The sequence below is a fragment of the Mixophyes fleayi genome, chromosome 3 (assembly GCF_038048845.1).
Source record: "Mixophyes fleayi isolate aMixFle1 chromosome 3, aMixFle1.hap1, whole genome shotgun sequence".
NCBI lineage: Eukaryota > Metazoa > Chordata > Amphibia > Anura > Limnodynastidae > Mixophyes > Mixophyes fleayi.
The window spans coordinates 97,893,501-97,918,359 of record NC_134404.1 but is presented as its reverse complement, the minus strand read 5'-3'; the positions used below and the strand labels follow the sequence as shown (position 1 = coordinate 97,918,359).

Below are 24,859 nucleotides of genomic sequence, written 5' to 3'. Positions count from 1 at the left end.
AGGTGCCAATGAGTGGAAAACAGTCTCAAATCATTGGATTAGCAAGGGGAACAGCTTGGAGAGTATTTACGAATAAGAGAGGAAATGTATTATAGGCTAGTGCTGGAAAGAGCTCATTTGGTTTGTTATAAGTTTATTTATTTTTTTAGAAGGTATGGAGACCCTGTGCAGGAGAAGCAAAAGAACATTGGATGGGGAAGTAGGTGAGACCAGCCGCAGCATTGTCAATTAACTTATCAGTGAAAGGCTAATAAGGAGAAGATTGCAATAGTACAGATGGGGATTCAGGGGTGTATTAAAGTTTTGGTAACTTCAGGGATGATGAAATTGTGGAACTATTATCAGAGAGTGTGGAAAATAACCTCAGTTTTGAGGAGCAGGGGACCAAGAATTAGTTATTAAGAAACAGCAGAAAGGATGACTAGAATTGGAACATAGGATAACATGAGTTACATAGTAGAAGACATTCTATTACAATAGTTTAGAGCAGTAGAAAATCTTAGATAGTCAATGAGGAAGGGTGTGTGTTTAATTTGAATTCCTGGGCAGCCAACACTCAATGCGGCACACGCAGAAAAAATCTAAACATTGAATGAGTGACACGATGTCAGTTATTCAGTGTTTTTGGTGCCCCTTGAACCTTGGTGCTCCAAGCGACCACCTTAGCTCACTTAGTGGTAGCTGGCTCTGTATCATGGCCACGAAACATAATTAGGAGAAGTCTTTATTATATTCCATTATACACATTCAATAAATGTTAATGTATATAGCATATTCAATAAGAATAGATAATAATACATGCTTCAACTTGAAAAAAAATTAAAGTTTTAATGCTGTGTAGTTGACCAGTATTGGTGGGGTATCAGTGGACTGTAATGTAGCATGATGTTTGGTGAAATATGATACTGTATCAGAGTGAATGAAAAATGTCATTAGTGTTCAAAATTTCACTCCAGGATCTATACCTTATATAAAGTGAATTATTGGTAATTAGTTATGCCATGATCAGACCATATGATCAAACATGTATGGACAGTGGGCAGGACTGGGTTAAATAAATAAAAACATATATACATAATTAAAGTGTACCAGTCACCTTAATTCTAATCAATTAGTTGGCACTTAAAAATGCAACTGTATTTATAATGCAAGCAATTCATTGCAGAAATTTGTTTAAGCTATATTAATTTTCATTTGTCTCTCTGTACTTTGCAAATGGTAGTTTATATACATCTCCAATTTCATCTCTACCTACACTCCTACCCGCCCCCTCCGCTCTGCCTGTGACCACCGCCTCACTACTTCTCTGATCACCTCTTCTCACTCCCGTCTTCAGGACTTTGCCCGGGCTGCTCCCCAGCTGTGAACGATCTTCCACGTTCCATCAGGTTAGCATCTACTCTCAAAGGCTTCAAGCGTGCCCTAAAGACTCATTCCTTTATTCAAGTCTATCAGCCCTCCTCCTAACTCCCGTGTCCTGGCTCTCTCCCCTAGTTAGTACCATCCTATTTCTGTCTCCCACTTCCCTTTAGGATGTAAGCTGTCAGGAGCAGGGCCCTCTTTCCCTGTGTGCTCCTTCTACTATTCCATCACCCTCTGTACCTCTTGGCCTGCCTCCCTAGCCCTGTTTTCTTTAGCTTCGGCCTACTTATCGCTGATTTCTACCATCCCTTTCACTAACTGTCCCAGAAATAATTTGATGTGCTTTACCCTGTCACCTGTGTTTGTATATATTTTTGTTCTTTCTGTATCATGTTGTGTCTTGGGTCTCTGTTTTCTGTATATGTAATGTACGGCGCTGCAGACCCTTTGTGGCGCCTTATATGTTAAAGATAATAATAATAATAATAAGTGATAGGAGAAATATTTAGCAGGGATTTTTCGCTGTTTAATAGATACAGTTAGCCCCTGCAGGTTCAGGGAAAGAAATTGAAAGGTAATTGCAAAATATATTTTGTATTCCATTTAACTTGGTACATCCATATACGATGCCAATAGCATCAGTGTGGCTTTATATAATACTTGCTAATCAGAAATATCTCTGTGTATTTAGAGGTTGAACTACTAAGCTAAATCCGAAACTGAGAAATCACACTTGCCTGCTTAATATCACTCATTTCATAATGAGTCAAGTCCACATCTAAACACAGCTGTCATCCATATGTTGTTAAAGTCGAAATCTTAAATCTCCTGGAACATCTTGTTGTTTTTCCACATTGAGCAGCATATTTAAAAGCCACAACATCATAATGATTTTGTTTGTGTGAATAAACATATTCAGGGAGAGTAAGTTGTTTTAGTGTTTCAGAGCATTGTTTTCTTCTTCTATATTCAGAAACAAGATCACATTCCAGGATATTGGACATTTAAATGTGTGTATTGTACATTTTTTTAAAAAATAAATGTTCCTCATTTTGCAAAAGACATTTCCTTTCTTAACTTTGGTATATGGTACAAAGACTAACCTTGCAAATTACACAGAGCTTTAAACATGAATTATGTTTAAAGTTCTTACACAATATCACCAGCAGCAATGTATTTTTTTGCTTCTTTCGGATTACAAGTGCATTGTGAAGCAACAAATGAAATCCATCAAATTTTAGATGTGTTAAGTCCCAGTTAATATATATCGATTTCCAGCTTACTGTAATATGGGATATACAGAAACAGGAGGATTTTCTTGTAAAAGTTTAATGTTGACTTTGCAGATTTACACCATTTGATAGAATTTGTTAGCATGACTCTTTAATACTTAAAGTGTAACATGTTTCCAGTAAAAAATAACATTGAATAACATTGAATTGCATATATTTTTATATAGTAGATTTTATTGTTTTATGCTACAAGATACATTTTTCTTTGTGATTTGTTTTTAATTCAAAACAATTCAATTTTTAATTGATGTTTAACAATTTTTAACAATAATTTAATTGACTTCTGTAAGGAGAATATAATCTTAACCATATGTGATGAAACATCATAAAAATATTCTCATGAATACCATAAATTTTATCTTGATCCACAGTGAATTGTACATAACAAGTATTGAGATACTAACAGTCTACAGATGCAAATATTCTGTCCATTTCTCTAACAAAATAAAAACTAACCAAAATCTCCAACTATCATTATATTTACTGACAGTAAAAATATATTGAAAACGTATGTATTAAAAAAGAAAAGCTCTTGAATGTTGGCTCCTATGCCAATGTAGAATTACTTCATTTATCTTTATATTTATTATCTATATATTTATATCAGTTTTAAATAGTTACATTGGACTTGATTCATGTTCGTACATGCGTTCATTTCATTAGCGTATATTGCATGAAATAGCTCTATACTTGCTCAGAAATGGACATTACGCCAATGAATACAATTACATGCAATTCATGTCTGAATGAAAATTACACTTACGACAGCCTACGTCTTGAGATGTGGATTGGGGAGGGAAAGCGCAGACTAACGAAAACAATGTGCAGTAAATGCGTTCCAACACAGACGTGGCCGATTCAAATCTGGGTTTCTTAGAAGTATGCTTGGTTTCAGCTGTATCATTTCCATCAGCTACAGGGCAGATGTAAGTGCCTATTGATAGTGATGACTGGCACAGCATAGTGTTTTAAAAACTACATGTAGGCGTTCCTCTAGCTAGTACAGAACATGTGTATGCAAGTAAGATAGACTATAACCAGGCAGTATATTTACAAAACACATTAAAAACATTTTTATTTATGTATTTAATCTTATAAAAATATTAAAACTTTTTTTCTAAATCTATTTTTTTATTAATGATTATACGATTACGACTTGATAATTTATTTAATAATATCATTTTTTAAGCTTTCTGATGTGATCTTATATTGCACATGTACATTGTGCGTATACTACAGTCTGTTCTTTCTGTCTACTTACTCCAAGTATTGTGTAGGCAGAGCCAGATTCAAATGGACACATATTTTGAGATTGGATTACATTCAAATACTGTCAGAACTACACTCAAGTTCCGTGCTCTTTTTAAATGGAACTTGCATGTAAGATGCGTTTGAATCAAGCCCATTATGTTTATGGGGCTGTGCAGGTAGGTGAGCATATGCTGCCATGTTTTATGAATTTAGTGGGCCTGTGTACAAGAGTTGCACATGATCTTCCCCCTGGGAAGGAATTCTGAGCACAGAGCTAGTGACAACCACTGATGTCAATGGTACTCTGCCCAAATCACTCACGTAATGAAACAGCAATGTGAGCTATGTAGTTCAGAGCAGCACTCTGACCAGTCCTCCACTGGACACCACAGCAGGGTAGCATCTGCTGGCTGGAGTGGTTTGGTAGAGCTACATGAAGCGGAACATACCTCTAGTTTGGCCCTGAAGTCGGGAAGACATCTTGAATGTGCAGCCCAGTTAGAAAAAAATCGAGACAGCCCTACCAAAATCAGGACAGGTAGCAGACCGAGCTGCTCTATCCTAAATGTTCTTGCAGTTTTGACTACCTGCTGCTTGGGTTAAGCTCTACTGATGCTTATTTGGATACTGGAATGTCGGGGCCATGTTTGGAAAAGAGATAGGCACTAAACGCCTCCTAGAGCATGGCCCAGCATGCCTGTAAATGTGGCCCAGCAGGAGTTTTGGTTGTGGCAAGGGGGCAGCGCTGAAAAAAGAAATCCTGCAAAAAAAATAAAAAATACTTACCTTGCGGTCACGTCAGCTGGCGCTCCGGCTCCCTCCCTGGTCTCCTCCTCCATGTGGCGCTCGCAGTGAATGTCGGGGGTGACGTCATCACACCCGACATCCATTGCGTAGCGCAGCACAGAGGAGTCACCCGCTCGAACTATCAGCAGCAGTGAAAGATTATGTAGTATCTTATTGTTGTTACTCTGAATTTGGACTTTCTGCACCATGCAATTATGAACTAGCTGTGTTCTTTGTATGTATCTAATATAAATATTAAGAGATAATTGTATTTTTAATATTTTAAACCATTTTAAATGTGCAGTGCTGAGTAAGGTGAAAATATCACCGACTGTTACCCTCATTGGAGGCTGCTCCATGAGCCATTTTTCCCGCCACCCTATCTTTAAATCTCTGTAGATTTCTATTAGTCCTCCTGATGCTACCTATATCGGTGACCATTTCAAACTGGTCAATAAAAAAAATTATTCATGAGTGCAGAAAGAGAGGAAAAAAAAGTTTTGGGCATTTAATTCCCCGAACCCCACTAAGGGGCAGATGCAGGTAAGTTAAATTGTAGCTGGTAATGGGACTACTGCTTTAATCATGATTCTGCAATAGGTTTCCTAACTCTTACTAACTTCATTTCCAAGTAATTTTAATATGTTAACTATGTTTTCTATGGTTTTTTCGATGATCAGCTATCGTTAGGGTTAGTGTATTTTATGTGCGGCCCAAACCAACTCGTCGTCTTCCAATGTGGCCCAGGGAAGCTAAAAGGTTGGACACCCCTGTCCTAGAGAGCTGAACACTCTAGGCCTCCCTTCCCCACCCAGCCCCAACATTAAATCAATAAATAAGCCTCCTTTCCCCAACTAATTATTACATTATTAGCCCTTACATTTAATACAGAGACTCCACATTGCACTACTAGTACCTATAGTATATTAATATCCCCATTCAATCCCATATTTTATAAAGAGAGACACCACCTGCTGATATAGTAAATGGATAGCACTCACATTACATAAATAGCCCACACCAGCAGCCATATTACATTAATACAATCACTATGTTATATTAATGCTGCCACATTACATTATAACCAATATAACCCTAATAGCTCCCACATTACATTAATAGACCCTCTATATACCCTTAATAGCCTTCCCCACCCTTTATATTACATCAATGTGCCTATGCCTCTACATGTAGCGTTAATACCACCCACACAAATACATTAATATAACACACACATAACATTAATATCACACACACCATTAATATCACACATATATACATATATTACATTAATATCCAACTTCAATTACCTGATCTGCAGATATTGCTGTGGAAGATTCCCCTGTTTGCAGTGGCCACAAGTGCTGAAGACTGAAGGGGGAGGGGAGTAAGCACATGCAGAGGAGATGGGGAGGGAGAAGAAAAGTAATATGAGAAACAGAAGGTAAGGTGAAGGGTAGAGAACAGGGGAGAGACGAGGAGGAGCAAGACAGGAGGCTAGTCAGTCGGATCAAAGAGAAGGAGAAGCAGATCAGCCCTTGCCCTGATGGCTGTGCACCTGTCTGTCAGCCTAAGAATCCTGCTTCAGACTGACAGGGAGGTGAGTCAGTAAGTACAGGAGGCTAATCTCTTCTGTAAACAGGAATTAATTTAATATGGTGGCTGGTCCCTATGGGGCGGTCATTACCAGGAAGGATCAAAATGCCAGGTAGAGATAGGACAGAGCCCTGGCTCCCTTCCTACCATGCCCACTCAACTGTGGGAACAGCAGGATGGGCAGAAGTCAAGGGACTGTCACAAGACCAACCTCCTGATTCATGGGCTGCGTGCACTGAACACCCTGTGCCCATGGTGGATATGCTACTGTTGCCATGCTGTAGTCATGCTGTTTTATGTACTGGACAACTTTGTGATTAAAAGCAAAGAACATGTAAAATACGTATATATATATATATAGATAGTTCAGTAACGCATGGTTGTGTCTTATAGGTAATAGCATGCTGCTTCGAGTTCTTCCATCAGTCTATCAGATGCAGCCACAACCAATACATCACTGCCTGAAGAACCTGGTGTCCAAGATGCCTCACTTAGATGAAGGAGAACAGCATCACATGCTAAGGTTGTTGCAAGCGATAGCAAAAACAAAGCAACCCAAGGTAATAACAGAGTTAAACATATCCCTTTCTGCCTATCAATTTTTGTGCTTTAGTTAACATTGCATATTGTACCAAGATTTGTCCAACTGTTCATCTTAGGGCATCATCATTTGCTAGATCCAAACATCGAAATAAAACTATTTTTACTGCAGCTCAGTTAAAAAGTAAAGTATTTCCTTGCTAATCTAATAAAGAGTAACACTTCCTGCCACATGTTTAAGACAATGTCCTAATACAGGTCCTGCCCCATGTATGAATCAAGCAATGCACCTTGTGGGACTGATGCTCAGTTGGACAATTTATACTCCTGCGTCCATATACAGATTTGAATGCATCTTATACTTACAACTCCTTCCGCTTAGAGCCGAGACAGGGGAGGGAGAATGTAAGTGCAATACAGGTGTTTCACGTAAACGCAGCTGAGTCGGACCTGGACACAAACGGCTGGGCGTGCTGGCACTAGGGTAACCTGCAACCTGCAACATGGGATCCACCTGTCATAATGTGACCATCTACTCAGATTTCTTATTTGTCATTTACTTTTGGACTACTTTATGAAAGACAAGTCCAATTTTATTTGCATAGAATTATAGAAACTTTCATCTCTGCAAATGAAGTGTGCCAAAATACCAGCTCACTGTTCTTCAATCAATTTCTCTTGAAACTCCAATGATAAGCTTCCACCACATCACTTCGGGTCCATCTATTTCCCTAATGTCATGTTATTGGTGCTGGATTCACCACCAACTGGTATTGGCACTACTAAGCAGGGAGGCGCAGAGTCTAACGCACCCCCGGTGTTCACCAGGGAGCCCCGCAAGGGGGTATGGACTTGACTGCGTGAGGTGCGCAGATTGCGGTTCTCTGAGTCAGTCACCAGTGCGGTAGTGTGGTAAACAGGAATAGTAAAACAATTTGGGTCACACCCAACCAATTGCGAAATAGACAAGGATGATCGAGAGGATGGTCAGAGGGAAGCAAAGGTCAAAACCAGAATGGGCAATGCAGTACCAGGGATATTCAAGAGAGAGTAGTCCAAGAATCAAGCCAAAAGTCAGGAGCCAAAACACAGATGCAGGATACAGGTAACAGGAATGTTGGAGCTGGTGTGAACCAATACTCTGGGACCAGAACACTGACAGGAGGTGCCTTAAATAAAAGGAAGTGACCTCTGATTGGAAGGGAGCGGATTCGGCGATCAGCTGCAGAAGCGAGCGGAAAGCGTCCCATTGCCTAGCAACGGGACGCGAGATGAATCAAGAAGAGAGTCCTGTTTTGCTAGGCAACAGGATGCAAGCAGTGAGAGAAGGCAGGTGTCCGTCCCCAGCACCTACGGGAAGTGCTGGGGCGACGCCTGACACCTAACAGTTGCACCCCTGGGATCATTGAATTCAACAATTCAAAGCAGGCATGTTAACTTGGGACACATACACTACATAAATTATTAAATCGCTTAAATGTGTCTTTCCAAAGTAAACTTTGAAAATTAGCAGACAGGGATGATGATATAGAAAACCGAATAAATGAATAAAAGATATGAAATTAGCAGAAGCCGAGATTAATAAGAGAAAACAGCATAATAATATAGAAACAGGCCAAAAAGAAAGTCACAGAAGTTTGTGACAGGATGTTTAGAGAGAAGCAGCACAGAGTGGTGACACAAAGTGAGGGGCAAACTGTCAGGAAGAAAGAACAGAGATGGAAAGGTGGATAACACTGGATAATACTTCATATTTATTCTTTTTTAATTGAGAAATATAGTATAAACTCTGGAGGCAAATAATTACTACCTCATATTAGTGACATCTTTATTGTGAAACAAAAACATTTATAGAAGTGAAAAGTTATAATCATTTTTATTGAGAAATCAAGGATAATATGTGGAAGCAGATAATTGTTATCTAATATTATTATTTCACTTAGTAATACAGGATCATATGTGGAAGTAAATAGTTGTTTCCTTAAACATTTAGGATCTGATTCATTAAGGAAAGTAAAGCAAAAAAAAATTGAGTAACTTTGAACCTTGGCAAAACCATGTTGTTTTGGAGGGGGAGGTAATTTAAAATGTGAGGACAGATTTATAATTAAGGTAGAGCATATCCTAGATCACCTTTAAATGTCAGTGTACAAATAAGCTTTCAAGTATTTGTGTTCTACATGAAAAAAACAGACAGTATTTATGTGCAAAATAAAAAACTAATATGCACCCCTTGCATTGTAAAATGGTTTTGTCGAGGAGAAAACGTACTCATTTTTGCCTTACTTTGCTTAATGAATCAGGGCCCTAGAGAAAAAATATATATATTTTTATTGAATAATATAGTATCTTTGTGGACACTAATAGTTGTTACCTCATAGTTGTGATATCTTGACTATACTGATTAAACCTTTACCAAACAAGTCACTATATTCTTAGAGTATATTAAAGCACCAGGATGCACAGTAAGGAACTAAAGACAACTTAAAGAGGAATTTAGAGGAGCAATAAGTGGACAAATAGAACACTAGACAAATGCATAGAAGGATATAGTGTAGTGGAGACGTAAAGGCTATGTCAGAAAATGTCAGGCCCTTAGTGAAAGGAACCATCATTGAAAACAATAGGGATAGAGAGACTTAATGACAGATAAGCCATCAAAAGCACAAGAATATTGTATCAGACCAACCCTCGAAAGCTGCTCCTGGAATCAGGTCTTCAGGAACAACCCCTTTAGGACTCACCAGTCAACCTGAGAAGTATGACTGGAGGTCCATGATCATCATCTATGCACTTCTATACATATACATACATACATTAGCAGATCAGGAACTGATTGCAGCTATTGATAAGCCTTTAGAAACGGACTAGTAGAGGTCTTCGCCTTTAGCAGCCGCCTTTCCTATAGAACTATATCTGTTCGCCGATACTCGGATGCCCCCAGGACTTATCTCTATGGTAGTAGAGGCTTATCAGGATAGCTGTGGAGGTCAGACCTGGAAGCGGGTCCGTAGCCAGAAGAAAGTTCAGAAGTTGGGACTGGCAGCAAACAAGCAGGTCAAATATTCAGGCAAGGGTCAAGGTCACAAGCAGAGAAGGGAGATCCAATATCCAGGCAAATGGTCAGGGGAACAGGCAATCAGGCAAGGTGCAAAAGTGCAGGTAAGGTCACAACGGAGAATCAATCAGGACATGTTAGGAAACAAAGCAGGACAGCAACACACAGGCAGTGGATGCTATAACCAGCAGGGAGGCTAAGCTCTTCCTGCCTTAAATATATGGAAGGGTCAATCAGAAACAGGGAGACAGAGAGGGAGAATTAGCCCCAGCAGGATAATAAATAATTATCTAGAATTGCGCACGCACCTGGTTTCCCAGCTGGCTGGATCGTTGCGGTGAATTAAAGAGTGTCTCGGCTGTTGCCATAGTGACAGCCGGGATGGAAACCGGAAATGACGTCCCAGGGACGCAAACGGGGCAGGAGCAAGTCGCGGTGGCTCGGCCCTGCCACGGCTCGTAACACATATCATATAGGCACACAAAATAAATTAAATGTAATCTTTGTAATTCAATCACCCAACAGACTAAATAATAGAGCAACATCATTTAGTACACCCCACATAGTAACATGGTGCTAAATACCAGCGGCTAAAAATGTATTTACCCATTTGGCATTATTCACACTTCATTTTGTTACATCATAGAATCAAAATTGATTTATTCTGTAATCCTTACCACTGAATAGTCTGTAACATCAAATAAAAAATAAAAAAATAATTTAATTACAGCAACAAAAAACAGCAACAATGAGAATGACAATGCATAAGTATTCACCTTTTGCTAAAATACACCTAAATAAACTCTGGTGCAATCAATTGCATTTAGAGATCACATAACTGATTGTAATTCACCTGTGTACAATTAAAGTGGTTAAATTTATTCTAAAATGAAACCAACTGGTGCAACAGTGCATTTGTTGATTAGTGCATTTCCAATCAAAAACTTCATTATGAAGGTCAAAGAATATTCAAATAAAATGAAAAAGAGTTGTTGAAACAATTAGGGGAAGGATATTAAAAGATTTCAAATATGTTTAATATCCTCCAGAGTACTCTCACTTTGAGCATGATAAAATGGAGAGAATATGGCACAAATAAATTAGTGTAGAACAGACCATCCTCCAAACTGAGCAGGTTTCGGAAAAGGGCACTTGTTTGAAGGCCACCAATAAAGCTACCTATTAATTAATGGTAAAAGTATTTTACGTTAATAACAATTGATACAATTTATTGTTCGCTATGAAGTTTGATATTGACATTATTTACATTTTTGGATATTTCTTTAAGTATAGGGCCTCTTGTAGAGTTGGATGCATTTGCAACCTGAATGTAAGCAAGAAAAGTCGTATATAGTGCATATGTTCAATCAGACTCATGTCAAGATGCGTTCAGCTGTTCATCACTTGTGTGCCATTTGTTCCAGGACCACGTCAGGATTAACAAGTGCATATACTCCCTAGAAATGTGCGTTGACCCTCGTGTTTCGTTTTTGAAACTGGTGTAGGTTCTAAGCCTCGTTTATGTTTGTCTTTGCTGCCATTTGTGGAAAAAAAAACGCGAACATTTTTGGGTTTGAATCTGGATTTAATTAAAAATTGTGAAAAATAGGTAAAATAATGTCATTTTGAGTTGTCTTTGCTCCAGTATTATTATTTATAGCATTAACATTAATTTCCACGTTTCCAGTCTATTTTCTAATGATCCTTTCACAACTGTCCCAATTTTTACCAATTTTAACCTAAGTCTGTAGTGAGCTGGCTGGCTAAGATTAGTGACAGAGCAGTGGCACAAATGCATGGCAGTTTAAAAAAATATACACTCCCTTGACTAGGGGACTCAATAGAATATCTGGCAACCATGCAAAAAAGCACTTTAGAGATCATAAGTGCCTTCATTACTCTTCCGAGGTGCGATTGAGGAAAGAAAGTCTTTTAGAAATCACTAGGAAAAATTGATTTCATTAAGAACTCTGAGACTATGCAACTGTCACTCTTTGGCATTGAACACTTACTCCTTGATACAGCTACAATTATGTTTTACATGGAAAGAAAAAAATTATGTTGGCAAAAAAGGATAAATCTGACAATTAAACTCATGGCTCTAAAAAAACAGCTTTGCTTTATCAAAGTTATATGAAGTGTATTGCTTCCCCAGTGAAGAAACTACATTTATTGAATAACAAGGTGACTTGTGGAAGGAGATCTGAAATTCTCACAGGATGTATACTTTGTTAACAACATCATAGACCAAGCTCGGTCTGCAAAACCTGATCTGTAGAAACAGATGATCCAGGACTGCAAACAGCTATTGGAGCCCCTTGATTACAACACTCGTCAGGGTTGTAATCAAGGCCCTTAATCCGATAAGTAAATCTATGTATAGTTGCTTGAGTACTCACGTTTATTTTGATTGTGATAAAACTAGAGATGAGCGCACTCGGATATCTGAAATCCGAGCCCACCCGAACGTCGCCGATCCGAGTCGGATCCGAGACAGATCCGGGTATTGGCGCCAAATTCAAATCTGAAACCGAGGCTATGACTCATAATTCCATTGTCGCCGCCATCTTCACTCGGGCATTGATCAGGGTAGAGGGAGGGTGTGTTACGTGGTCCTCTGTCCTTCTATATCTCGTGCTGTTCAGTTCTGTGCTGTGCTGTTTTGTGCTGTGCTGTGCTGTGCTGTGCTGTGCTGTGCTGTGCTCAGTCCAGTGGTGCTGTGTCCTGTGCTCTGTCTTTCTGAGTTCAGTGGTGCTGCTGGGTCCTGTGCTGTGTCCTCTTCAGTCCAGTAGTGCTGTGTCCTGTGCTCTGTGCTTCTAAGGGCATAGTTATTTTCCCAATATTCCCAAGTGTTTAAAAAAATAAAAAAAAGTTATTTAAAAAAATACAAAAAACTAATTTAATTTTTTTTTAATTACAACAAAATTTGCACAACCAATCCTGCAGTATAAGGCTAAGCCCATTGGTACTGCAATATTACCAAGTTCACACATTCTGCAGTATCAGTCCAGTGGTGCTGTGTCCTGTGCTCTGTCCTGCTGAGTTCAGTAGTGCTGCTGGGTCCTGTGCTGTGTCCTGTTCAGTCCAGTGGTGCTGTGTCCTGTGCTCTGTGCTTCTAAGGGCATAGTTATTTCCCCATTATTCCCAAGTGTTTAAAAAATTAAAAAAAATTATAAAAAAAAATACGAAAAAATAATTAAAAAAAAAAATTAATTTCAACAAAATTTGCAAAACCAATCCTGCAGTTCATTGATTCAGCAGTATAAGTCCAGTGGTACTGCTATTACAAAGTTCACTGATTCAGCAGTGTATAAGTCCAGTAGTACTGCTATTATAAAGTTCACTGATTCAGCAGTATAAGTCCAGTGCTACTCTCCTGTGCCGCATATAATTTTTAAAGGCTTTGCCGAGTGTGTGTGGCTTAGGGGTACGCTCTCTTGTGCTACATATAATGGAAAACCAAAATTTGGAGGATAAAGTAGGGAAAGATCAAGACCCACTGCTCCTAATGCTGAATCTGCTGCCACTAGTCATGACATAGACGATGAAATGCCATCAACGTCGTCTGGCAAGCCCGATGCCCAATCTCCTAGTACAGGGCATGTAAAATCCAAAAAGCTCAAGTTCTCAAAAAATAGCAAAAAGAGAAACTTAAAGTTGGCAATATGCCATTTACGACACGTAGTGGCAAGGAACGGCTTAGGCCCGTGTTCATGACTAGTGGTCCAGCTTCACCCAAGGATCTAAGCCCTCCTCCTCCCCCCCCTACAAAAAATTTAAGAGAGTTATGCTGTCAGCAACAACAACAAAACAGCAAAGAACTCTGCCTTCTAAACAGATGACATCACAAATCCCCAAGGCGAGTCTAAGGGTGTTGTTGGTTGTGAACCCTGACCTTCCCATCACTGTACGGGAAGAGGTGACTCCATCCAGCATTTGCAGCACGCCCTCTGCATATGCTGAAAGGATCACCCACAGTCCAGTTACAGATTTGGCTAATGAAGGTGTGAATGTTGTACACCGGGAGGAGGATATTGAAACACTACACTTGAAAGCTTGAGTCTTTCAATGAAAAAGTAACTCTCCATTGCACGTATATTTGCAACAGGGACAATTTTAGGGTTAAGAAAGTCAACAAATAATACTTCGACGCTGTCTGTCTTTATAAACACTACACTTGGAAGTTGGAGGAGGTATTGTGGCCCCGGCACCAAATTTAGTACCGGGGCCACTCAACTGTGCAGTCCATATTTAGGTGTATCAGATATTAAACAACGGTGACAGTTGATGCCCAGTTTTTTAATTATATTGTTGGGGCTGTAAAAAAATGTGTTCCGGGCACACTACACTATGCAGTCCATACCCTTTTTTGGTGGAATTCTGACCCGTGCAGGGTTTTTTAATTATATTGTGGCCTCGGTACCAAATTGTGTACCGGGGCCACCACACTACGCAGTCAAGAAAGATAGATGCGTATCATAGATAAAGTACATTTAGTGTTGTGTGGCAAATCGAAAAATATTCAAAATGCACTGTCATTATCAAAAACAAGAGGTTTTGACATGCTGAAACTCCAACATGTATATGATGGAGAGGATGGAGGAGCAGCCGTATGTGCAGTGTAATGCAGACCTGTTGAAGGTTTTCTATATATATTATATTGTGGTGGCCAGTGGCCAGTCCTCTACGCAGTCCAGATACTATTTTTGGGTGTAATTCAGACCTGTTGAAGGTTTTCTATATATTTTATTGTGGTGCCCAGTGCCCACTACTCTACGCAGCCAGATACTATTTTTGGGTGTAATGCAGACCTGTTGAAGGTTTTCTATATATTATATTGTGGTGGCCAGTGGCCAGTCCTCTACGCAGTCCAGATACTATTTTTGGGTGTAATTCAGACCTGTTGAAGGTTTTCTATATATTTTTTATTGTGGTGCCCAGTGCCCACTACTCTACGCAGTCCAGATACTATTTTTGGGTGTAATTCAGACCTGTTGAAGGTTTTCTATATATTTTATTGTGGTGCCCAGTGCCCACTACTCTACGCAGTCCAGATACTATTTTTGGGTGTAATGCAGACCTGTTGAAAGTTTTCTATATATTATATTGTGGTGGCCAGTGGCCAGTCCTCTACGCAGTCCAGATACTATTTTTGGGTGTAATGCAGACCTGTTGAAGGTTTTCTATATATTTTTTATTGTGGTGCCCAGTGCCCACTACTCTACGCAGTCCAGATACTATTTTTGGGTGTAATTCAGACCTGTTGAAGGTTTTCTATATATTTTTTATTGTGGTGCCCAGTGCCCACTACTCTACGCAGTCCAGATACTATTTTTGGGTGTAATACAGACCTGTTGAAGGTTTTCTATATATTATATTGTGGTGGCCAGTGGCCAGTCCTCTACGCAGTCCAGATACTATTTTTGGGTGTAATGCAGATCTGTTGAAGGTTTTCTATATATTTTTTATTGTGGTGCCCAATGCCTACTACTCTACGCAGTCCAGATACTATTTTTGGGTGTAATTCAGACCTGTTGAAGGTTTTCTATATATTTTTTATTGTGGTGCCCAGTGCCCACTACTCTACGCAGTCCAGATACTATTTTTGGGTGTAATACAGACCTGTTGAAGGTTTTCTATATATTATATTGTGGTGGCCAGTGGCCAGTCCTCTACGCAGTCCAGATACTATTTTTGGGTGTACTTCAGACCTGTTGAAGGTTTTCTATATATTTTTTATTGTGGTGCCCAGTGCCCACTACTCTACGCAGTCCAGATACTATTTTTGGGTGTAATGCAGACCTGTTGAAGGTTTTCTATATATTATATTGTGGTGGCCAGTGGCCAGTCCTCTACGCAGTCCAGATACTATTTTTGGGTGTAATTCAGACCTGTTGAAGGTTTTCTATATATTTTATTGTGGTGCCCAGTGCCCACTACTCTACGCAGTCCAGATACTATTTTTGGGTGTAATTCAGACCAGTTGATGGGTTTTTAATTATATTGTGGGGAACACTCCTCTACGCAGTCCAGAAACATACCTCGTTGCAACGTTTTGTACTAAAAAAAAAATATATATTGTGAGGTGTTAGGTGTTCAGAATAGCCTTTAAATTAGTGGAAATGATTGTTATTGAATGTTATTGAGGTTAATAATAGCGTAGGAGTCAAAATAAGCCCAAAAACTTGATTTTTACACTTTTTAGTTTTTTTTCAAAAAAATCCGAATCCAAAACCTTAAATCTGAACCAAAACCTTTCGGCAGGTGTTTTGCGAAACAAATCCGAACCCAAAACATCGCGAAAATCCGGATCCAAAACACAAAACACGAGACCTCAAAAGTCGCCGGTGCACATCCCTAGATAAAACATCTGTGGTGTTAAAAAAATAGGTTTATAGTGCAATATTCTCCCTGGGCAGAGAATGTTCTTACCAATCTTCTTGTAAGCCTGTGCTCTGGAGACCACTGACTACACGTGGTGCATACTTCCTGGTTATTGGAACGTGTGTGCGTTCCAACTTTCGAACTTCTGGGTCTGCGGCAAGTTGTTTACAGTGGCGTCGCTGAGAGCGTTGTGATGTGGCGGCGCACTGACATCATTAGGCGCCAACACGCCAGCATCTATTTAAGACGCCCACATTGGCACTTGGAGAAAAAGTCGACGGCGGAGTCTGAAGCAGGAAGACCTCGTGAAAGCGCTGGTGAAGAAGACGGAAGACCGGCTGGCAGCAGAGACAGAGAGCCCTTGTCAGGGCTGAGATCTGTCTGTTGAAGACCCGGCTGTGCCTATAGGAACCGCCGGGGAGTCCCGGCGGTCGCTCCTGGAAGACGCCGGCGGCCAGAAGAAGACGTATGCTGAGGTCGCCAGATGTTTGTCTGGAGCAGGTAGGGCCCCTTGGGCACCATCTCTCCCGGGTCCACGCCCGCACTCTGTACCACCACCTTTTGGTTTCACCGGGCGCAAGGCCTCAGCTGCACACCAGGCGCTAGGCCTGAGCAGCAGTTAGGGGTGGCCACTGTAGGCATTATCGGGCAGTACTCCCATTGCTAGTCAGGGCATAATGTCCTTAGTAGGAACCTGGCATTAGACCCAGAGTTCAGGTAGGGGCTCAGCCCCAGAGGCGTTAGGCCCAGGCTACTGACGAAGGACACAAGGCCCTCAGTTAGGACCAGGCATTAGGCCTAGAGCTAGGTAGGGGGCACAGGCCTACAGTAGGACACAAGGCCTTTAGTTAGGTTGAGGAATTAGGCCTCCACTAGGTACAGGGCTCGACCCCCTCGGGCAGGGCTCAAGGCCCGTAGCCAGGGAGGCCCCTAGTTAGGACAGAGCCATAGGCCTATCATTGGTCTAGAGTACGCCGCAGGCTTCGGTCAGAGTAGGAAGGTACTGTGAACTGTATTGTTGTGGGCATTGTGTACTGTATTGTCGGGAGCATTGTGTACTTTAATGTGGTGGGCATTGTGTACTGTATTGTTGTGGGTACTGTGTACAGTATTGTTGTGGGCATTGTGTACTGTATTGGTTGCGCATACGCAGGTTGCGGGGTTGGGTTGTGTTGCCTCTCCTGTCCATGTCCCATGGGAAAGAGGCTCTTGTGTCATTCTTATGACACTGCTCTACAATATACTACTAACAAACAACTTTTTTTTATTTTAATGGGGGGGCTGTGCAGCTCCAACTCAAAGGCAAGAACACACTCTTTACTTTTTTGGGGTGTGTAACTGCTGCTGATATTCACACACAAACAGCTTTTTTTTTAGTATGGATGTCACTGAATGACTCTTCCAAAATGGACAACTATTGAAATGTAAAAGATTACAATATATAGTATTTTTTGGGGTGTGGAGCTGCGTGCTGACCCTCACAAACACTCTTTTTAAATATAGATTTCACTAAATGACCCTTCCAAAATGGACAAGTATTGAAAATAAAAAAGATTAGAATATAATAATAGTGTTTTTTGGGGTGTTCAGCTGCACACTAACCCTCTGAAACACCCTTTTTAAATGTAAATTTCACTGAAAGACCCACATGCTTTACACACACACACACACACACACACATATGCCCCCTCTGCCCACATTCTTTACACGTACACATGCCTCCTCCGCCAACATGCTTTACACACACATATGCCCCCTCTGCCCACATGCTTTACACATACACATGCCCCCCCTGCTCACATTCTTTACACACACATGCCCTCTTTGCCCACAAGCTTTACACACGTGTATCAGTCCTTGCTTGTTTTTGACCACTTTCTTTCGGATCCTGATTTTGTACTACGTTACTTCCTGTGTTCCAGGTCCCGGCTTGTTATTAGACTTCCTTTCTGCATGCTGATTTTGTACCTTGCTACCACCAGTGTACCAGTTCTTGGCTTGCTGACCTGCTTCTGGATTACCCATCCTCCATCTCCACTGTGTTACACCTAGTGGTTTTCAGAGGGTCGCGATCTGCGGGTTTCTGGCCACTAAAAACCAATTACCCACTAAGGGGTTAAGTTCTGCGCTCTCTAGGGATAGCAAATATAATAGGAAAAAATAAAAAATTAATAAATAATAATAAAAATAATAATAATTCAATTTGAATCTAGAACGATAATAATAATAATAATAATAATAATAATTTAGAGGATTAACCACTACCCCCTGCAGCTCATTAAGGGTCTATTAACACCCTAAAAATACAGAAAATATTACAAATAATGGCACTGGGGAAAATAGTTATTCGTCCAGATACATATAAAAAAAAGTAAAAGAGATTGGTTGAATCCCACATATAAATGTTAATACATAACATAATAAAAATATAAATATAAGCGCAAAAACAATACTAATAATAAAATGCAAAATTTATATTAATAGCAAAAATAAATCAATAGTCCATCCACTTGATATGGCTCTTTGTGAGTATCAAATATTCAATTCAATCTAATGAGTCCATAAGATCTCTTTTTAGGACTTTCCAGAGGGTAATTAGAGGATCACGTGAAACCTCAAAAAATGTTGGATAAGTGGAAAAACGTTTTCCCACACACAATAGGAATTAAACTCTGATGAAAGATAAATTAGTAGTCAAATAAAGCTCACCCAAGCAGCACAGTTTATATCTACAAATAGTTCTCGGCAGGGGGAATATGGAAACGTCTTACCAGAATAGACAATACTCTGAAGACCCTGCGGAGGGAATTATGGCCAGGATCCACGGTGGTGTGAGTTTTCCCGGACTTCACCGTTATATAGTCAGGTTTCATGTGATCCTCTAATTAACTCTGGAAAGTCCTCAAAAAAGAGATCTTATGGACTCATTAGATTGATTTGGATATTTGATACTCACAAAGAGCCAATCTAGTGGATGGACTATTGATATATTTTTGCTATTAATATAATTTTTAAATTGTATTATTAGTATTGTTTTTGCATTTATATTTATATTATTATTGTGTTTTGTATTAAAGTTTATATGTGGGATTCAAGCAATCTCTTTTACTTTCTTTATATGTATCTGGACGATTAACTATTTTCCCCAGCGCCATTATTTCCAATATTTCCTGGCCGCTAATTCCATCCCATCTTGTGCCAACTCTTGGTGAAGACCGGTGAATCCGTTAGACTCTGCTCCTCTGTGTGGCCAGTGCTAAACCAGGCTAACACATGTATCCATCATCACAGGACTCCCTTCCTGATAACCTTGTTACAGTAATTACACTGCACTTTTGTCCTAATTTACACATGATGATTTAAAAATGAATAGGTGTCACAAACAGACTTGCCGGTATTGGCACTGTTAATCTAAGAGACGTGAAGTCTAAACACACCTCTGGTCTTCGCCAGGGACCCCCCGCAAGGGAGTTTGGGGTAAGCTGCAGAGACATGCAGGTCGTGGCCTTAACAGATAGCTACCAGCGAAGTGTAGGTGATCAAGAAAAGCCATGAAGTCCAAGGTCAAACCGTGCGGGTAATACAGGTACCAAAGGAGCAGGCAGGAGCGGTGTCAGAACGCCAGAGGTCAATACCAGGAGATCAGTATGAGTCCAGAGGGAGATCCAAAAGAGTAGTCAGGCAGAACCAGGTCAGAATCCAAGAAGTCAGGTATATGCAGGAGACAAACAAGGTGCTGGAGATTAGAAACCTAGACACTCTGGCACCCTAATGCTGCCAGAGCCAGGTTTAAATAGATGGTAGTGAGCTGCCATTGGTGGACGTGGGATCGGCGGTCAGAGCAGCTGACCGGCGACAGGAAGGGCTGCTGGTGCCTCCGTTGCCTAGCAACGGAAGGGCGCAGGTGCCCGTACTTCAGTCCGAGAACCGGAAGTAGTGTACTATTGCTTAGCAACGGGATGTACGAGGGGCAGAGAAGGCAGCCATTCCTGGCACCTAATGTGTGTGCGGGGACGGCACCTGACGATAGACAAATTAGAACACTATATAATTGTATTTGTATGAAATAATGGCCATGTGTTTCCTTTTTCTCACTTACTTGTGGTTGCCGATAAAATACTAAAATCTCTAATCCACACATCTCAGTTGTTTATAGTCATAGATTTTAACACGCCTGATGCTGCATAATGGTGTTGTGAACTCAGATACATAAGCGGGAGATGTTATTAATGGCTTATTCAACGGATATATTGTGTATATATTTAGGGATAAAAATAAAAGAGGGTAGAAAAGCCGTTCAGAGACAGCCTTGAACGTTTAATTATTTAGTTTAGTACTGATGGGATCTGTGCAGTTATTTTAGCATGGAAACACTAAAGCTGGGTGCTGTATTGTAAAGCGCTACAGAATATGTTGGCACTATATAAATAATTGATGATGATGATGATGATTTAACCCCTCTCCATTTCCCCTCTCCTCCCCAGTCGTGGGGAGTTTAAGACCTTGTAAGGGCCGCTGCGGACAATCTCACATCTTGCCTTATTTAACCCCGTACCTGCTGTTAGGACCTACATATATTTCAGAGGCTCAAATTGCATGCCGATAATGAATTGTCACAGAGGCAAATGTTATTTACAACTAGGTTGTCTATTTTGCTCATTAAAAGATGCTGGAGAGATTCCATGTGCCACTGTTACAAGTGCTGGGACTTTTTTGAAAAAAAATGGAATGGGGAAATCCAGTTTCCAGGATGACACTCAAACTAATAAATAATGCAAATAGTGGCTGAGACCTTCTTCCTGATAGCAGAGGCTGTAAAACTCACCCCGACAGCAAAGGCTATGGTACTCACTCAGATAATAGAAGCTCTAAAACCCTGATAGTTTAGCATGTTAATTCAGGATGGAAAGTTTGGATGTATACACACTGTGATAAAATGTATCCTGTTGATAAATAGGGAGCGAACAGTTTCATAACATTCTCTAAACGATTACACTGCTCTTGAACCTGATGAAGATCACAGATCTGAAGGTAAATCGTGTAGAGTGTGTACACATGAATCGGCATGCTGATGGAGACTTTAGTTTTTTCCCTGTCGTTGGTAAAATCTCTTCAACTATCATATCTTTAGAAGTTTTCCTGCAGTATGTACCCAGCCTTAGTTTTCGTGTGTCACAGATCTGCTCCTATTTCACTTTTCAAACACCAGCTTTCGTTTAAAATGGCAAACTGTTCAATGCACCGTTTTCACAAGGAGATAGACTACAAATTTTCTAAGCAAACCTTAGTTGAATGAATTCTTTCTACCCAAATATTTTTTTCAAGTTCTGAAAATCTTAAAGTGTCATCCTGAATGATACAAAATATTATTTCATACAGAGGATTGTTGTAATACTTTTACATAAACTACTTCATTTGACATGAACTGAAGGAAACAAACTATTTACATATTAGTGGTATTGTGAGGTCAGAATTGGAAGTGATTCTTGGACTGGTATTATTATATACAGTGCTACCTATTTATAACATGTCCTTTACAACACCCCCCTCGCTAACCACACAGCATATTCTTTTCACAAATTCATTAAAATGTACTAATTACACCATATATCGCCTCTCTATATGCCACCATTGGCATTATTTCAGCCTTTGTTATAATTAGGCAGTATAAAGAGGGTCCACTGTATTTTGTGCAGAGAAATATTACAACTTGTACGTATGTTTCTTTTACAGATACTAGCCGGAACTGTACCCTTTCTTGTGGAATACTTATCTGATCCAAGCTATAGCGATATCATCCTTAATATATTCTTAGACATATCATCATATGAACCCCTTACATTGGCTGGAACTCTTGCCACATTAAAAGAAATTGGTGAACATTTCCCATGCCTTATTGGACAGATAGCAAAGATTTACGGAGCAGTGGGTAATGTGGATGAGGTATGTAACAATGACTAATTTCTCCCCTTTTAAAACAAAAAATAGAAACAGAAAACAAGGCTCTCTACAGATGTATAACTTAACTCTATGACGTAGCTGTTATTTGTCATAGCTTTATCATTCCTATTGCAGCAAGAGTACTGACATTTATGTTGCAATGGATAATGAGATCAGAGGTTACAAGATAAGAAGGGTTATGTTTAGTATGATGAAAACTGGAGGTGGATGTTTAATGAGACCATTCATATGAACCCATAGTAATGATCAGATACCTCGCACATAAGCCTTGCAATATTAATACAACAGTCAAAGAGCTTATATTTATCTTTTATATGTTTTATATCAGTTTTTTCTAAGCTTTTACTTTCTTAAGGATTACATAAATCTTGCTTGTTTGAGCTATTCAACTAGACTCTCTGAAGAGAAAAATGTGATTTAGGCTTTGAATTGTAGTCCATATTTACCCAGATGTTGAAATTAACAGGGGTTTATCCCAGCTTTGTTTCTAACACAAAAATATGATCAAATGTTTGTTTAAAGGGACTCTAACCCAATATGTGCTTCTCTTCATATCTGTTTAGTGTACATGAATGTATAAAATATTCTTGTTACAGTACTTTGCCTAGTTTCTATGATCATGCTAGTATATGCCTGCAGAGCTCATCTTGCAGTAAAGTTCTATTGTTTGTTTTCCTCAGAATTTTTTTAATATTGTTACAAAGCTCTCCTGTAGGTCTCACTGTGGTGGGGTAGTCCTCTCACAAGGCAATGCTTGTGGACATGGTCTAAAGACAAAGGATATGTGTGACATCATTGGAAATTGGGTTTGACATCATGAGAGCAAAGAAAGAGGTGGCAGATACAACACCAAAAACTTGCCCAGAACCAGCACAGGGATAGCATAAAACATTGTCTATAATGAAATATGTACATTTTCCTGTACTAGGAAAATTTAAGCAAAAAAAAATATTTGAGTTAAAATATTAAAACATACTTATAAAGATTTTCAGAAAATGATATGCAATACAGTCACAATACAAAAAAACAAATTGGTTGGTGATATCTTTGTCTTTGTGAAAAACAAAATGTACGACTCTTTGTTCTTTGATTACTAAGGGGAGAAATAGATCAACTCTTTCATGGCTTCCAACAATCAAAATACCTTAATTCAGCAGCAATCACTCACCAAATTCCCTCCGCTCTAAGTTATAGGGTTTATTTAAATATAGGCCTGGACAGGTAAAGCAATTTCCCACTTATTGAGGGGAGGAGATTGGGCTACCTAGGACACTGGAAGTTGTCCCTTTCTGTGGTTCCTGAACTTTCTATGATTCAGCTACCCTCCTGAACTTACCTGTAGAAGGATTGCTGCAAGAGAGCTTCAATGTATGGCCTGTGAGTTTACCTGATATGGTGCCACTTATCATTTCAAATATCTTTCCGGCGTTTTGACGTCATTTCAAACAACAACCGTTCTATTACTGGTTTTAAAGTGGCAATGCCTGGTCCTGCCGCTTAACTTATCTATGTAAGTGTTAGGGTTAATGTTAGGGTTAGGAATCGGGTTAGGGTTTGAAATCAGATTAAGTTTAAGGTGAGGGTTAGGAATCGGGTTAGGGATCGCATTAGTTTTAGGGTTAGGGTTAGGAATCGGGTAATGGTTAGGGTTGGGAATCAGATTGGTTTTAGGGTTAGCGTTAGAAATCGGGTTAGGGTTATGGATCGCATTAGGTATAGGGTTAGGGTTAGGGATTGGGTTAGGGTAAGGAATCAGGTTAGGGTTAGGGATTGGGTTATAGTTAGGGTTACGAATCCGGAATGGGACCCGGCATTGCCGCTTTAAAACCAGTAATAGGATGGTCGCTGGTTAACGGAGTGCCGTGATTTGTTGTGTTCGGAATTTTAAGAAAACTCTATCGGATAGCTCAGGTGTCATTATTATGGTGAGTGTATATATCTTTGTTGTCAGGCACGTCAGTATCTGACATGTCATGTTGTTACACTAACTCGGTGTTATCAGTATCATGTAAACATACCCAACCCCAAAAAATTACATATACATACCACTAAGGGGCATATTTATCAAACCTAAATCCTCAGTTAAATCCCAGAAAACGGAACCGCAAATATCTTAGATCTTTACTGCTTTGCATCTCTCTTCGTTTTACTGAGCCGTCCCATAACAGTGTATAGGGAGTGCTCAGTAACGCTATTTACCAGTGTCTGAAAATAATTTGTTTCCCTTTTTTACCATGTTTTAATTTATACGTCTATGGGGATGTGGGTGGACTTGGATTTAGTGATTTATCACCAGCTAATAGAAGCGGAATGAGATAAAGATGATTGTAAGATGTGTGACCTTGTGTCCTGGCGATAGGGTGAGGATCTAAGTGTATGCAAATAGGAAAAATATGTACATAAAAAATACACGTTTGTTAATTAGAGGAGAGTGGAGTAGGGAGGGGGCATAAAATGCAGATTTGGTCACATCTTACACTTGCGACTACTTACGATTAAACAGGCGGAATGGTGAAGGACAGAGGTGAGCAAAAGTAGAAGTATAGTAAGTGCGTATTTGCATAATTATGATAGCGGTAGACCTGGACACGGACGCATATGCACCTATCAGGAGGTGTATCTGTTGTGT

The 24,859-nt window shown here is 39.8% G+C and overlaps 1 protein-coding gene across 1 annotated transcript in view; it reads left to right on the top strand.

The window, feature by feature from the left end:
• The window catches only part of VEPH1 (ventricular zone expressed PH domain containing 1), a 300,978-nt gene that overhangs the window by 112,320 nt on the left and 163,799 nt on the right, over nucleotides 1-24,859 (top strand). Inside the window, exons 4-5 of the mRNA XM_075200875.1 lie at nucleotides 6,681-6,847; nucleotides 22,003-22,212. Coding sequence (XP_075056976.1) covers nucleotides 6,681-6,847; nucleotides 22,003-22,212 — 377 coding nt within the window. The remainder of the gene's footprint in view (nucleotides 1-6,680; nucleotides 6,848-22,002; nucleotides 22,213-24,859) is intronic.